The sequence below is a fragment of the Geotrypetes seraphini genome, chromosome 1 (assembly GCF_902459505.1).
Source record: "Geotrypetes seraphini chromosome 1, aGeoSer1.1, whole genome shotgun sequence".
Lineage (NCBI taxonomy): Eukaryota > Metazoa > Chordata > Amphibia > Gymnophiona > Dermophiidae > Geotrypetes > Geotrypetes seraphini.
Genome location: NC_047084.1, coordinates 178660477 through 178674775, shown reverse-complemented (window position 1 = coordinate 178674775; position 14299 = coordinate 178660477). Strand labels below are relative to the sequence as shown.

Here is a 14299-nt window from a genome sequence, read left to right as displayed (position 1 = left end):
TGACTCTGTCCCATTAAATCATGTTTGTCTACGTGTTCCACAATTTTATTATTTATAATTGTTTCTACAATTCCCGGCACTAAAGTTAGGCTTACCAATCTGTAATTTCCTGGATCTCCCCTGGAACCCTTTTTAAAAATTGGCATAATATTGGCTACCCTTCAATCTTCAGGTACTACAGATGATTTTAGCGACAGGTCAGCAATTTCATGTTTGAGTTCTTTTAGTAACCAACTTCAGGAAATAATCATTTTATTGGAAATATATAAATAACTAAAACATGTATTGTACAATATGTACAAGAAATGATGCAAGTCTAACAGAGAGTCTTTTAATCCTTTTTGTACTGGACCCTAACATGGTCCGTGTTTCGGCTTGAAAAGCCTTCCTCGGGTCTATGAATGAAGCCCAGTAGATGGCGCCAAAGTACAAAGGAATACTCTCAATACCCTGTTAGGAGCCTGCTGCTTAATGTGGTTCCAAATGAGAAAAACACTGCAAGCTATAAGATCATTCAGGCCTTTACCAAAGAGCATTTGCTCTTTAAAAGAGGGCTTACTCAATGTGGCTTTCAAAGTCAAACCCCCGCCTATTGTATGATCCACAGCATTCTGTGGGCGGAAATGGAGTAGGCAGACACCTTACTCATGACTCTACACACCATACATCATGTCTGTGACATAATCAATCCTTGAGAGAATCGACTGGTAGAATATGCTGCCCTCTAAGTCCAGAGCCTGGTGAAGCATCTTATGGCAGGCACGTATTACAAAGGAAGACAACAACGCAGCCTTAAGATCCAAAGCCAGGGCCTCAAACTGCCTTTTGAGGATCAAGTCCAGCCTGCAGTCTTGAGCATCCTTCAAGACAACTCCTCTTTCACTAGGGAGAGAAGTACACTTCATAACCTGTGCTACCAAGGAATCCACCTTAGTTGTTGCAAGCAGCTGCTGTCATCCTAGATTTCTTAAATAATTTGTTCAGTAAAGGTACTAGTGCCTTGATAATGCAGTTCGGCCTGAGCAGTGCGTTTGATCTAGTTGATTATATAAAACTATTAGAGTGCTTGGATACCATCTGCATTCAAGATAAAATCCACAATTGGTTCCGAGGATTTCTTTACTCGCGTTCCTATCAGGTTTGGTTTAATGATGTTTGTTCTGACAAGTGGAACAGTTAATGTGGTGTCCCGTAGAGTTCTCTATTCTTTCCTTTGCTTTTCAATTTATACCTATCCTCATTGGGTTCTAGACTACTTGATCTTGGGATTACACTGTTTAGTTATGCCAATGATATCACTATTGTAATTCCTACTTCATCTTCAATCTCACATATCAGTCATATAGTTGTTGAGGTATTCAGGATCATAGAAAAGTGGATGGTTGAATTCAAGTTGAAATTTAACCCAGAGAAGACAAAATTCTTCTTTGCATCACTGTGTCAAAATCATACTGAGTTCTCCTTAATATTAAATGCCACGACTTACCCAATTCTATCCACTATTAAGATCCTGGGGGTGATCTTGGATCAAAACCTAACTACATTACATTACATTAGTGATTTCTATTCCGCCATTACCTTGTGGTTCAAGGCGGATTACAAAAGGAGTTATCTGGCCATTTCCAGAGGAATTGAAGAGTAGAGCGGGTTGCTTCAGAGAATTGGGACAAGTCTTGCGGTGTAAGTTTGTCTTCAAGGATTTCTTGAATAGCATGGTTTTTATTTCTTTTCTGGACGATTTGTAGTCTGGGGTCATTATCAGCAAATTGGAGAGTTGGTAGTCTAGTTTTGCTGCTTGTGTGGCTAGAAGGCCATTGTACAGTTTTTTTCATTTGACGTCTCTGATTGGGGGATGCATGAAAGGTTTGTGGGTTCTCCTATATCTGGTTGAGGTAGTTTGGATTAAGCGGTTGTTTAGGTAGGCTTGACTGTATTCGTTTATGGTTTTAAATAGTAGGCAGTAGAATTTGAATAGTACTCTTGCTTGTATTGGGAGCCAGTGTGAGTCGAGGTATGCCGCCGTGATGTGGTCGTGTTTCCTCAGTGAATAGATAAGTCTTAGCACTGTGTTTTGAACTGTTTGTAGTTGTTTTATCATGGTTGCGGGGCAGGGGAGATATATTGCAGTAGTCTAGAAGACCTAGGACTAGGGGACTGGATCAAGAGCTGGAATTGTGTTCTGTCGAAGAATTTTCGAACTTGCCTTAAGTTTCTCATGACCGCAAATGAAAGTTGGCAGGCTAGTAGATACATGTAAGGGGTGGATGTTTTGTCTAGTATATTCAGGTTTAGGGAGTTTCTGACTAAGATGGCTAGAGCTGCTCCTTTTTTTCCCCCCTGCAGACCACTGTTATTTTGTATCCCTTAGGGCAGACTTCTGTTATCCTGGGATCTGAATCTGATGTAAGCCAGGTTTCTGTGAGGAAGAGGTAGTCAAGATTCTCGTTTTCGATACAGTCTTTTGTGTGTTCTGTCTTTGGATCTAGAGCTCTGATGTTTATGTAGGCACATGTAAGTGTGATGTATTCTGTTTGTGCACTGTTTATTGTTTTTGGGTAGATGAGTGGTCTTGGGTGAGGGTGTGGTTTGGTCTTAGAGGGGTTTGTTGGTCTTCTTCCCTATGTTGGTGTGATGGTGTGGTGTGTATAGGTCTGGCAATTTATGTTTCTGTCCACTGTGATTCTCCTGGCTGGGTGGTGAATTCTGTTAGTAGTTGAAATATTTGGAATTGGGGAGATGTTGTTTGATGCTGCCTTTCAGTTAGTTAGGAGCAGGATGATCAGTAGGATAGTTTGCGTTTGTTTTTGTGATGTAGATTTTATTGTGAAAGATAGGAGGAAGGAGTTGGTGGGAGTGCGATTATAGGTGGTCTTTTGGGGTGGAGAGGTTGGTTTTTTTCTTGGAGGTTGTTGGTGGCGGGTGGTTGGGGTTTTTGTGTGATTGTGTGTGTGATCAGTGTTGCAACGGCCGTTGGGGGTGGAGCTGGTCTCTCACACCCGACCAACTCCTCCCCTTGCGGCTGCTGTAGTTGGGCTGGGTTGGGGCAGCTTCCGATCCAAGTGGAGCTGCCCTGAAGAGGAAAATCTTTTTCTTTTCTTTTTTTTTAAAAAGAAGCGCTGCAAGGGCCGTTGGAGGTGGAGTTGATCTCCCACACCCGACCAACTCCTTCCCTTGCGGCTGCTGCAGTCGGGCTGGGTTGGGGCAGTTCCCGATCCAAGTGTTCGATGCTCTAGTGCGAAAGGGCTTCCACATGCTGTGGAAATTGCACATTCTAAGAGAATATTTTGACACTTCATCTTTCAAATTGCTGGTACAATTATCGGTGCTAAGTCAGTTGGACTATTGCAATATTGTTTATTTTGCAGGTACTCAAAAAAAATCTTTCTAGATTATGTATCATTCAGAATGCATCTGTCCGACTTATCTATGGTTTGAAAAAGTTTGACCATGTCACTCCTTTTTTCATGAGCTGCACTAGCTGCCTATTGAGTCTCGTATGAAATTTAAGTTCAGGACTCATGCGATTTTTGCACTGGAACCCCAATTAAGGATCCCAGGAACCCTAAGCTTGGAAGCCTCTGAGCCAGAAAGCTGCTGATCTGATAGAATTTCTGATGCTTCAGTGATCTCATGGAAAGGATCAGTACAGATTTTTACTTACATTTTATTACATTGAATCCATTATCTTTTCAGGAGCTTTGGCCTGTTTCAGTATAGTGAAGGTAATATTTAAAATCATTTTCACGTAAAACACTTTTTCTGCAAAATTACCATGTAAAACCATGCTCTGCTGACAGTTATTTGTTATTGCTCCCTTTATTTTTTGAAGACAGCTTTTAGCTAAGGAGTCAGTCCCGTGTCTGGCATTTTACTTGTCATCAGGGAAAGCTTATCTGTAATGGGTGTTCCCTGAAGGCAGGGGAATAATTAGTCATGGACTCCCTCTCTCCCCTTCCTTCTGGAGCTGAGCTTTCTCATTTTTTAGATTCAACTAAGGCATGCTTTTGGGATGTGGGAGAAGGATAACCTTTGACCACGAACAGCAGTTATGTTCAAATGCTTCCTTTAAAAAAGCTCAGTACAGGATCAGATCATTATTGAGCAGTAATTACATTATCCATTTATGTTAATGGTAATTTCAGGGTGCTTTTGAATTAAATCACTAGTCAGAAAGACTTGATTTAAATCATGGTTTTCTACAGATTTTTGCTGCGAAGAAGCATATTATCTCTGCATACACAAATTCAGTTTTGAGAATGCAAAACCAAGCCTCTGTGATAATATCTTCTAGACAGAAAAATTGTCCATGACATTATGAATGGACTAATAGAATTCATTTACAAAAAAAATTTAAACATTGCATGAATGTACAGTCTCATACTATATAATTAAAAACTAATCCTTATTTCATTTTGGACTATAATGTGTTTTAAATAGAAAACTATCTTTAGATAGCTTTATCCTAAAAAAAAAAATTAAAAAAAGCATTTTATTAAAAAAATCTGGTTTAAGTTAAAAAAAAAAAAAATCAAATTTTTAAAAAAATCATTGATTTTTAACCTCCCTGGGTGATTTCCCTGTTGACAAAGAAAACCTTTTTCAGGTAAGCATCTTTACTTTGCCAACCCTCCTGAATAGCTATGTGCCTTGTTTCTGGCTTCAAAATGGTTGTCAAGAATGTCTGTATCTTGTTAAACTATACAAATGTTCTGCAAATGTGTACTGACTCATTTACTTACTATGGTTTACTTATTTTTTTGTTTAAATAATCATGCCATCCCACAATTAGTCAGTGTATTTTAGGGCTCTGTCCTGGGACCACTTATTTTTTCCATTTACACTTCTTCCCTTGGTGCTCTAATTTCCTCCCATGGCTTTGAGTTTCACCTCTATGCCAATGACTCACCGATCTATCTCTCTGCACCTGAAATCTCTACAGACATTCAGGCCTGGGTCTCAGCCTGCCTGTCTGATATCACTACCTGGATGTCTCACTGCTATCTAAAATTAAACATGGCCATGAGCTCCTTATCTTTCCTCTTAAAACTGCTTCTTCTCTTCCCCCATTCTGTTTCTGTAGACAACACCCTCATCCTTCCTATCTCATTGGCTCACAACCTTGGAGTTATCTTTGACTCATCTCTGTCCTTCACAAATCCAGTAGACTGCCAAAACCTGCCTTTTTTCTCTAAAACATCACAAAAATCTGACACTTACTTTCTGAGCGCACTGCTAATACCCTCATCCATACCCTTGTCACCTCGCACCTACACTACTGCAACCTGCTTCTCACTAGCATGCCGTTAAACCAGCTCTCTCCCCTTCAATCTATTCAGAACTCTGCTGCACGCCTCATATTCCGCCAGTGTCACTATGCCCACACAACCCCTCTCCTCAGGTCACTTCATTGACTCCCTATCCATTTCTGCATATAGCTCAAACTCTTCTTACTGACCTACAAGTGTATTCACTCTTCAGTTCCTCAGTATCTCTCCTCTCTCCCTGTACTTCGCCTCACGAACTCCACTCATCAGGTAAGTCTGTTATCTGTATCCTTCTTATCTATGGTCAACTCCAGACTCCAACTCTTCTATTTTGCTGCACCATATGCCTGGAACAAGCTGCCTGACTCGGTATGTCAAACTCTGTCTCTGACAATATTCAAATCCAGACTCAAAGCCCACTTCTTTGAAGCTGCTTTCACCCATATCTGTCTTATCATTCCCTCTATAATTCCTCCTCCTGTGCACTTTAGATGCACCTTTTTGTCCAGTTTGTCTGTCTTAGCTAAATTGTAAGCTAAGACAGATAGGGACTGTCTTTTCCATGTTTTGGTGTACAGCGCTGTGTATGTCTGGTTGTGCTATAAAATAATAAGTATAGGCAGTCCCAGGGTTAAGAACGAGTTCCATTGAATTTGTATGTAACTCTGATCCTGTACAGTACACAGTCTATAAAAACATTAAAAAAACATTAAAGAAACAGTCCTCAAAATAAAGTACTGTAGTTTAAATAGAAAGAAAAGAGAGGAAGTTTGCACTTACTTTGGTTCTTATCCGTCTCATTGTTCCCTCTCCACCACCATATCCAATATTTCTCCCTCATCTCTCTCTTCCCCTTGCATCTGTACCTCATGCCTCTCCCACCACCATGTCTAATATTTCTCCTTCCCTTTGCCCAACAATTCACCTCTTTCTTCATTTCCCCATGTGCATCATATCAATTTCCCTCTCACTCAGACACCAATGCCCAACAATTCTCCCTTTCTATTCCCTCACCATGTTAGAATTTCTTTCCTTCATTCCCTCTATTCTTCCATCCTATGTCCCAAGTTCATACTCCCTCCCTTCTTTCCATCCATCTTTTGTCCAAAGTTTATGCTCCCTTCCTTCTGTGTCCCAACTCACTCCCTCTTCCTCCCTGTCCCATGCCAACACCTCCCCTCTTCCTCCCTGTCCCAACGCAACCCTCGTTGTCCTTCCCTCCCTCTCTCTGTTCTGAATCCCAAATTCGCGCCTCCCTCCCACAGGTGTTTACCTCCTCTAGCCAGCTCCCTCCTCCCAGCCGCACTTCTCTTCGCAAAGCCATGGCCACGGTTGACTCAGAAATCTTCCCTCTGATATCAGAGGGAAGACTTCCAGGTCAGCCACGGGCCGCATGTAGGAGCTGCTGCTCATGGCTTTGCAAAGAGGAGGCAGCTGGCCAGCAGAGGTAAACACCCGCTGGAGGGAGGCATGAATTTGGGACGCAGAATGGAGGGAAGAACGATGAGGGTCGCATTTGAGCAGGAAGGGAGGAAGAGGGGGCAAGTTGGCACAGGAAGGGAGAGGCAGGACCCCAGTTTGTAAGTGTGAGTCTGACATAAGTCAGATATTCTTAACCTGGGGACTACCTGTAGTACAAACATCCAAAACAGATTTCTATGAAACCACTAGGTGTTTATTGTGGTCAGACTTCACAGCCAACTTAAAATGAATATTGCTTACTTAATTTTGTAGAGATGCACTGTTATTGCGAAGCAAAACAGAGGACATGGTGTCCCAACTTCATACCAATCTCTTGGGGACAATGTTGACATGCAAAGCTGGTGTAAAGAGTATGATGCAACACCACGGGGGAGCTATTGTTAACATAGGTAAGATTTCAGGTCATTTGTAAACACAATTTAAAATAAATGAGCTGTATTTCCAGATGCAGTTATAATGGGAAGGTGATCATGTAGTGAAAAAACTGTTTTGAGAATTTCTGTAGGTGTTCACTGATAGCCCAGTGTATACAGATAAATCTCAGGCTATGAAAGGAGATAAACTAATTAATTCAAATGATTGATTTTTTGGTTTTCATAGTTTATATATATAGCACAGTGCCCCAGGATCTCAAGATTTATGTCTGGATTGAGCTCACTGGATTATTGCCTTAAGTAAAAATTGTAAAAAAAAAAAAGTCTTAAGTAAGAAAGTTCCTTGAATGAAATATTGATTTTCTTGTTGCAATGATGAGGAAAATAATATTAACTCAAGTTTTTTTAAAATGGATGATCATCTAGAATTATCAGGTTGGTGAGTATGTGCTTCGGTGAAATTTTATTAAAGTTCAGTTGGAGGTTAACTCTTTAGTGATTGTACACGAGCAGAAAAGGCAAGTGAGATGTCCTGATCAACCAATGGAAATTTTATTAGTCTACTTAGTTTTGTGTATTCCATTTGATGAAACAACCCAGTAGAGGTTTTCTACACTCAATCAAATTTCTATTGGTTGATCAGGACATCTCACTTGCCTTTTCTGTTCATGTGCTATATTTCAAGGCAAGATCTATCTTTTTCTGTTTTGCTGTTTGATCTCTTTAGTGATAGTAGTAACATTCTCTAAGACTATTCCTTTTTGTACTTTCAGTGTTCTATATTATTTAATTTAATGTATTTAAATATTTATAATCCGCTTAATGCAATCTCAGAAGATAAAACGGGCTCACTCAGGCCCAGATTCTCAAAATTTTAACACCGTGGCTAAACTATTTTCCGACGGTTTAGCCTGCACGCATTTTAGCGGCGGATTATCAAAACAGATGATCTCTGTTTTTAGCGAGGTTTCTAGCAGTCTCCAACACTGATGTGCAAATGGGTTCTTCAACATTGAAATGAGCATTTGGGTGGATTCTTAACAATTGCTATATAAAGATCATAAAATATTAATGGATACTTGGAAAACTATAAGATATATAAGTAATCTAACTCCTATTCCAATAACTAAATCAACGACTCAAACAATATGGCTTAACCCAAAGATCAAAGTTGGCGGTTTTAAAATTATCTGGAAACATTGGATGATGGCTGGAATTCGTATTTTAGAAGATGTAATAAATAAAGGTAAACTGCTTGAGTTTTCACAATTGCAAAATAAATTTGGTTTAAATAAATCACAATATTTCAGATGGTTGCAATTGAAGCAGGCCATTCAGACAGGGTTCTCTGAATGGAAAAATCTTAATAATTATCATAGTATGGAATTCTTATGTTTTCAGATAGATTCCATGGGACACCAGGCCGCAATGTGGTATAAATTAATATCTGGATTTATACATTAAAAAAAATGGTCTTAGAGATATTTGGAGCATTGAGATTAAGCATCAAATTAATGCATCTCAATGGCCACGACTTTGGTCTTGGAGGATAAGATGTACAATGTCAGCATCTATGAGACAAACTTGGTTTTTTATTTTACATAGAGCTCTATGGACCCCTACACGTTTACATAGAATTGATAGCTCTAAGTCTAATAGATGCTGGCATTGTCATCTAGAAGCAGGGACATTAGATCATCTTTTATTCTATTGTCCATTCATATTAACATTTTGGAAATCAATTTGGCCCCAAATAAATAGGATGTTAGAAAATCCAGTAGCCTTGACATATGATACAATTCTATTTGGTACTACAATGAGAGCCCATAGTCAAATCTCATCAAATAACAACAAACTTTTATTTATAATGACTGGAATAGCAATACAGCAAATTACACGTAATTGGAAAAATTGGGACAGATTGAACTATAATTTCTGGTGGAACTCAGTTTGCCATATATATAAGATGGAACATGCATTTGCAACACAAAAAGGATATATGAATAAGTTCAAGAAGATTTGGGGACCATTAACAGAATATTGCAATATTTGAATTTCATTTTCCCATGATAAGAAAATAGTATAAAGAAGGAGGGGGGAAGGGGTTAAGGGGAGGGAATTATTCTCTTTATCATATATTATAAATAAAATATTATAATAGATGATATTCTTACATGAAAATAACGTAATAAAGGGAGGGGGAAAAGGTTCATATTTAAATAATAATTGATAAAATCATTACAATATATATATTGTATAACTTTATAAGAAAAATAATTACAATTATATGATATATAAAACCATAAGAAAAATAAGACAAGAAATGTTATATATAAAATATATTATAAAAATATCAAGTGTATTGTTAAGATAATTGTATGAAAATTTATGACACTTGTTGTTAAATGGAAAAAAAAATTCAATAAAAAAACTTAAATAAAAACAATTGCTAAAAGCGGCATTAGCTTTTGGTGCCAAAAATAAGTAACTGGTCCAGGGATGCCGGTACAGTAACAGCACTGTTTAAAATTCTGGCATGGCAGTGTCGGAGCCTGCTAGAAAGCCAACTGAACCCACCCCCCCAGCAGCGGGAGAGATGCCCACTCTCTCCCGCCACAAACAACACCCCCTCCTGCAGTGGTGACCCTCCACACAGCAGCGGGAAAGATGCAGATTCTCTCCCGCCACAAACACTCCTCCCCCCCCCCTGTAGCAGCGAGACCCCTACCCCAGCAGTAGGAGAGATGCCTATTCTCTCCTGCTGATCCCTCTCTCCCTTACCTTGAATTAGTTGGCTGACTGGAGGGATACCTACTCCCTGCGGCAACTGGCCCACTTCTTCAAAATGGGCCTTCCCCTCCCCGCTGCATCTTGGGATGCGCTGGGGAGGGGCCTGGAGCTCCAATTGGCCCAGGTTGTTTAAGGCCCCTCCCATGGGGGGGTGTTGGTTGGTAGTGGAACAGATTGAACATCTCTCCCGCTGTTGTGTTTTTTTGGGGGTTCTTTTTGCGTTTATTTTGCGCATGTGTCCATCGTTATCACCAGTGATGGGCACATGCAAATTTAGTGAGTCTTTGCTACTCTCCGCCAACCTCATTTGCATGAGCATTTGTTGGAGCCCGCCATTTTTAAACACAGTTTTTTAAGAATCTAGGTCTCAGTGCCATTATTTTCCTATGATGTCAAACTGAAAAGACCTTGTTGATCCAAAAAAGCCTTTGCTCCTTCGAGGCTCCTGTATAAAATCTCAAAAAACTAGCTTGAATTTTGCTATCTGTATGTTTAATATTGCCCCCCCCCCTAGTTCCCTAATATCTTGAATAATACAGGATGGGCCAGGGAAAAGTAGCTCGCCTCTAATTATGGTGCCACGCTCTTGGGAGTCCAGTGCACATCGTGTCAGAAAGATGGTGTTCTCCTTGGAACAGCGAATAGTGATTATGGAAGGCTATGTGTGAAGCTGATAGATTAAGGAAACACAAGAGGCCTTCGCCGACAAGTAACCAGGAACAAAACCACCAACTAAATGTTGTATTCAGAGTCTGGTTCGGAAATGGCGTCAAACCGGCTGTCGCAAATATGAAGAAATCAAGACCTCCATCAGTCCGGGTGCCTGAAGTCGTTTGTGACATTCAGCAGTGGATTGCAATTAGCTCCCCTTTTCTGTGGCCAACCCTGTATATACCGCGCCAACATAGTACCAGACCTATTCCCAAATTTAAATAAGTGCTGTTTCAATTTTGCCCTTAAATAGTCAACTTCCTCTAACTGATACCTCTGTAGTTCCATCCGTATTTGCTGCAACTGAACTCCCATTCTAGGAACCAACTTAGTTTTATGTTTCTCGCTTAGATGCAGTATCCTAGTGTCACGATTTTTCTGTTTTTCCTGGCCCCTTATTTGATTAATGCCTCCTGATAACAACTTTAAGGGCATCCCATAAAATCCCATCACTCACCTCTCCCATATTATTAGTACTAAAATAGTGTGCAATGATTGAATGAACCTCTTTACACACTATCAGTGACTCATTTAACCTCCTATACTTTACGGCTTAGCCCCTAAATATATAACAGACCTTTTTTCCTTCACAACCAACAGATTCAGGAGAGCCTCACATCCGAACTTTGTTTCTCCACCGGTTAGAGGTTGTTCAAAATATAGACAGCATATATAAATTCTCAAAATGGACACATTTTGATCACTAAATTGAAAATAAAATAATTTTTCCTACCTTTGTTTGGTAATTTCATCAGTCTCTGGTTGCACTTTATTCTTCTGACTGTGCATCCAATATTTCTTCCCTTCTTTCAGCCTCCTGTATGCTTCCTCTCCTCCAGACCTCATTCCCTCCCCCAACTTTTTCTTTGTTTCATCCTGCCCCCTTCTTTCTTTCTCTCTCCATGCCCCCTTTCTTTCTGTATGTCTTTCTCTCTCTCTGTCCATGCCCATTACTTTCTTTCTTTCACTCTGCCCATGCCCCCTTTCTTACTTTGTGTCTGTCTCTGTCTCTCCGTGCTCCATTTCTTTCTTTCTTTCACCCTGCCCCCTTCTTTCTTTCTCTCTCCCCAGGCCCCCTTTCTTTCTCTGTTTGTCTTTCTCTCTCTCTCTCTCTCTCTCTCCGTGCCCCATTTCTTTCTTTCACCCTGCCTCCTTCTTTCTCTCTCCATTCCTCCTTTCTTTCTCTGTCTTTCTCTCTCTCGCCGCGCCCCATTTCTTTCTTTCTTTCACCCTGCCGCCTTTTTTCTTTCTCTCTCCCCATGCTCCCTTTCTCTGTTTGTCTTTCTCTCCGTGCCCCATTTCTTTATTTCTTTCACCCTGCCCCCTTCTTTCTTTCTCTCTCCCCATGCCCCCTTTCTTTCTCTGTTTGTCTTTCTCTCTCTCTCTCCGTGCCCCATTTCTTTCTTTCTTTCACCTTGCCCCCTTCTTTCTTTCTCTCTCCATGCCCCCTTTCTTTCTCTATGTCTGTCTTTCTCTCTTTCTCCATGCCCCATTTTTTTCTTTCTTTGTTTCACCCTGCCCCCTTTCTTTCTTTCTTTCTGGCTCCCTGGCTCCCCCCCTTTCTTTCTTTCTTTCTCCCTGCCCTCTCTCATGCCACTGCTATTGGGAAACATGCTGCTGCCACCGCCGCCGGGGAAATGCTGCTACTAGCCATCGGGAACAGGCCAGCGCCGAGTTCGCCCTGCTTCTCTCCCTTGCAGGGCCGCCCAACTCTTGCCGCCCAACATCAATTCTAATGTCGGAGAGGAAGTTCCGGGCCAGTCAGGCAGCGATTGGCTGGCCCAGAATGTCCTCTCCGACGTCAGAATTGACATCGGGCGGTGAGAGTTGGTCAGCCCGCGGGGAAGAGAAGCAGGGCGAACTCAGCGCTGGCCTGTTCCTGATGGCGGCAGTGGCAGCTTTTCCCCGGCGGCAGCCTATTCCCCGGTGGGTGGCCAGCTGTGCACCCACTTGGGGCGTGCACCCGGGGCGGACCCCCCCCCCCCACTTGGTATGCCACTGGTACCAACAAATTGCCTTCTTCATCAGACTTAGTCGGGTTGGTAGGAATATAGTATATTTTGTTAAAAGGAGGAATAGCTTGTTGAGGAATTTTAAGAATCTCCAATAAGTATTTTTTGAAATAGTCATAGGCATTTAAAGCTGGTGATTTTGGGAAATTTAATACCCGTAAATTTAGTCTCCTATTAAAATTCTCGAATTTTTCCAATTTAGAATGAACATAAATTTTGTCTCTAACCAATGACAGCTTTTATAGTCCTTAACAGCCATTATGTTCTCTGTTTCTAGATAGCAGAATTAGAGAATGACACGGGGAAAAAAATCTGTCCCCGTCACTGCACCGTCCCCGCCCCACCATCCTCTGCACCGTCCAGTCACCGCCCAGTCACCGCCCCGTCACCGACACCGCCATCCCATTCACCGCCCCGTCACCGTCCCCGTCTAGCACCCATCTTCTTCCCTCCGCTCCCCCATAGTCTGGCATCTGTCTTCTTCCCTTCCAGCGTCTTCTCCCCATTCTGCCTTCCACATTTCCTTTCAGGGTCTGTTCCTCTCTACCCTCTTTCAATGTCTGTTCTATTCCTTTCCACCACCACCCTTCCCTCCCTCCTTTACCATCTGTTCCTTTCTACCACCCTTCTTTCATATCTTCTATCAGTCCCCCCCACCATCACTAGCAGTCTCTCTTCTCCCTTACCATGAGCAAATAGAACTTCTGAAAATTGTATTGCTGAGGCATTATTTCTAGTACGCCTTTTTTTCCAGATGGATAATGACATCAATTTTATAATTCTTACTGTCTGCTCTGATTTCATTCACAATTTGGTTTGTGTTTAGTACCTGAGGATTCCATGAGGCATTTAACCTTTTCCTGTCTCTTCTGTGATTTTAAGTTGATTCCTTCAATAATGGAGTCTCAAGGCAGTAGCAGTTTTCTATTTTGGGCTCTTTTGACATTGTTTAAGGGATTTCTTGTACATTTGGTGCTGGTCTTCTTTGATGAGATCACTTCAGAATCTATTTCCAAGGAAGAGAAACTTTTTCCCTTTCACCCTCTCCTTCCTTGTGTGAGCCGGAACACGCGGTCCCCGCAAGCAAGTAATTTTATATCATTTTCTTTCTATTCATTCATAGAAATTAAAGTCTAGATAATGCCAGTCACATAACAAAACATGATTTTACAAAAATAATTACCTGCACAGTCAAGCCTGCAAGGATTACTAGATGTCTTTCAGCAGCTCCCCTCCCTCCCTCCCCCTTACCTTTGTGGCCAAGTCAAAATGATCTACCAACAATAAAATTTTAAAAACACAAAGCACGCTGTACGCAGAGAAAATGTTAATTATCATTTATATTCCGTGGGTTTTCAAGAGGTGAAGGCAGATGACTTTATGCAATGTCACCTCAGTAACAACTATACAAAAAAAGACAAATATTCCCCCTCCCTTTTTACTAAACTGCGATAGCGGTTTTTAGCGCAGGGAGCTGCACTGAATGCCCCACGCTGCTCTCGACGCTCATAGGCTCCCTGCGCTAAAAACTGCTATTGCGTTTTAGTAAAAGGGGGCCATAGTGCAAAATATAGACAGCAGATATAAATTCTCAAAACGGACACATTTTGATCACTAAGTTGAAAATAAAATCATTTTTCCTACCTTTTTGTCTGGTTATTTCATG

General features: G+C 41.1%; 1 protein-coding gene across 5 annotated transcripts in view; it reads left to right on the top strand.

Moving 5' to 3' along the window:
• CBR4 (carbonyl reductase 4) overlaps positions 1-14299 on the top strand; it is a 53344-nt gene that overhangs the window by 25674 nt on the left and 13371 nt on the right. For all 5 annotated transcript variants that reach the window (XM_033942123.1, XM_033942132.1, XM_033942105.1 and 2 more), the window contains one exon: positions 6999-7135. In XM_033942123.1, coding sequence (XP_033798014.1) covers positions 6999-7135 — 137 coding nt within the window. The remainder of the gene's footprint in view (positions 1-6998; positions 7136-14299) is intronic.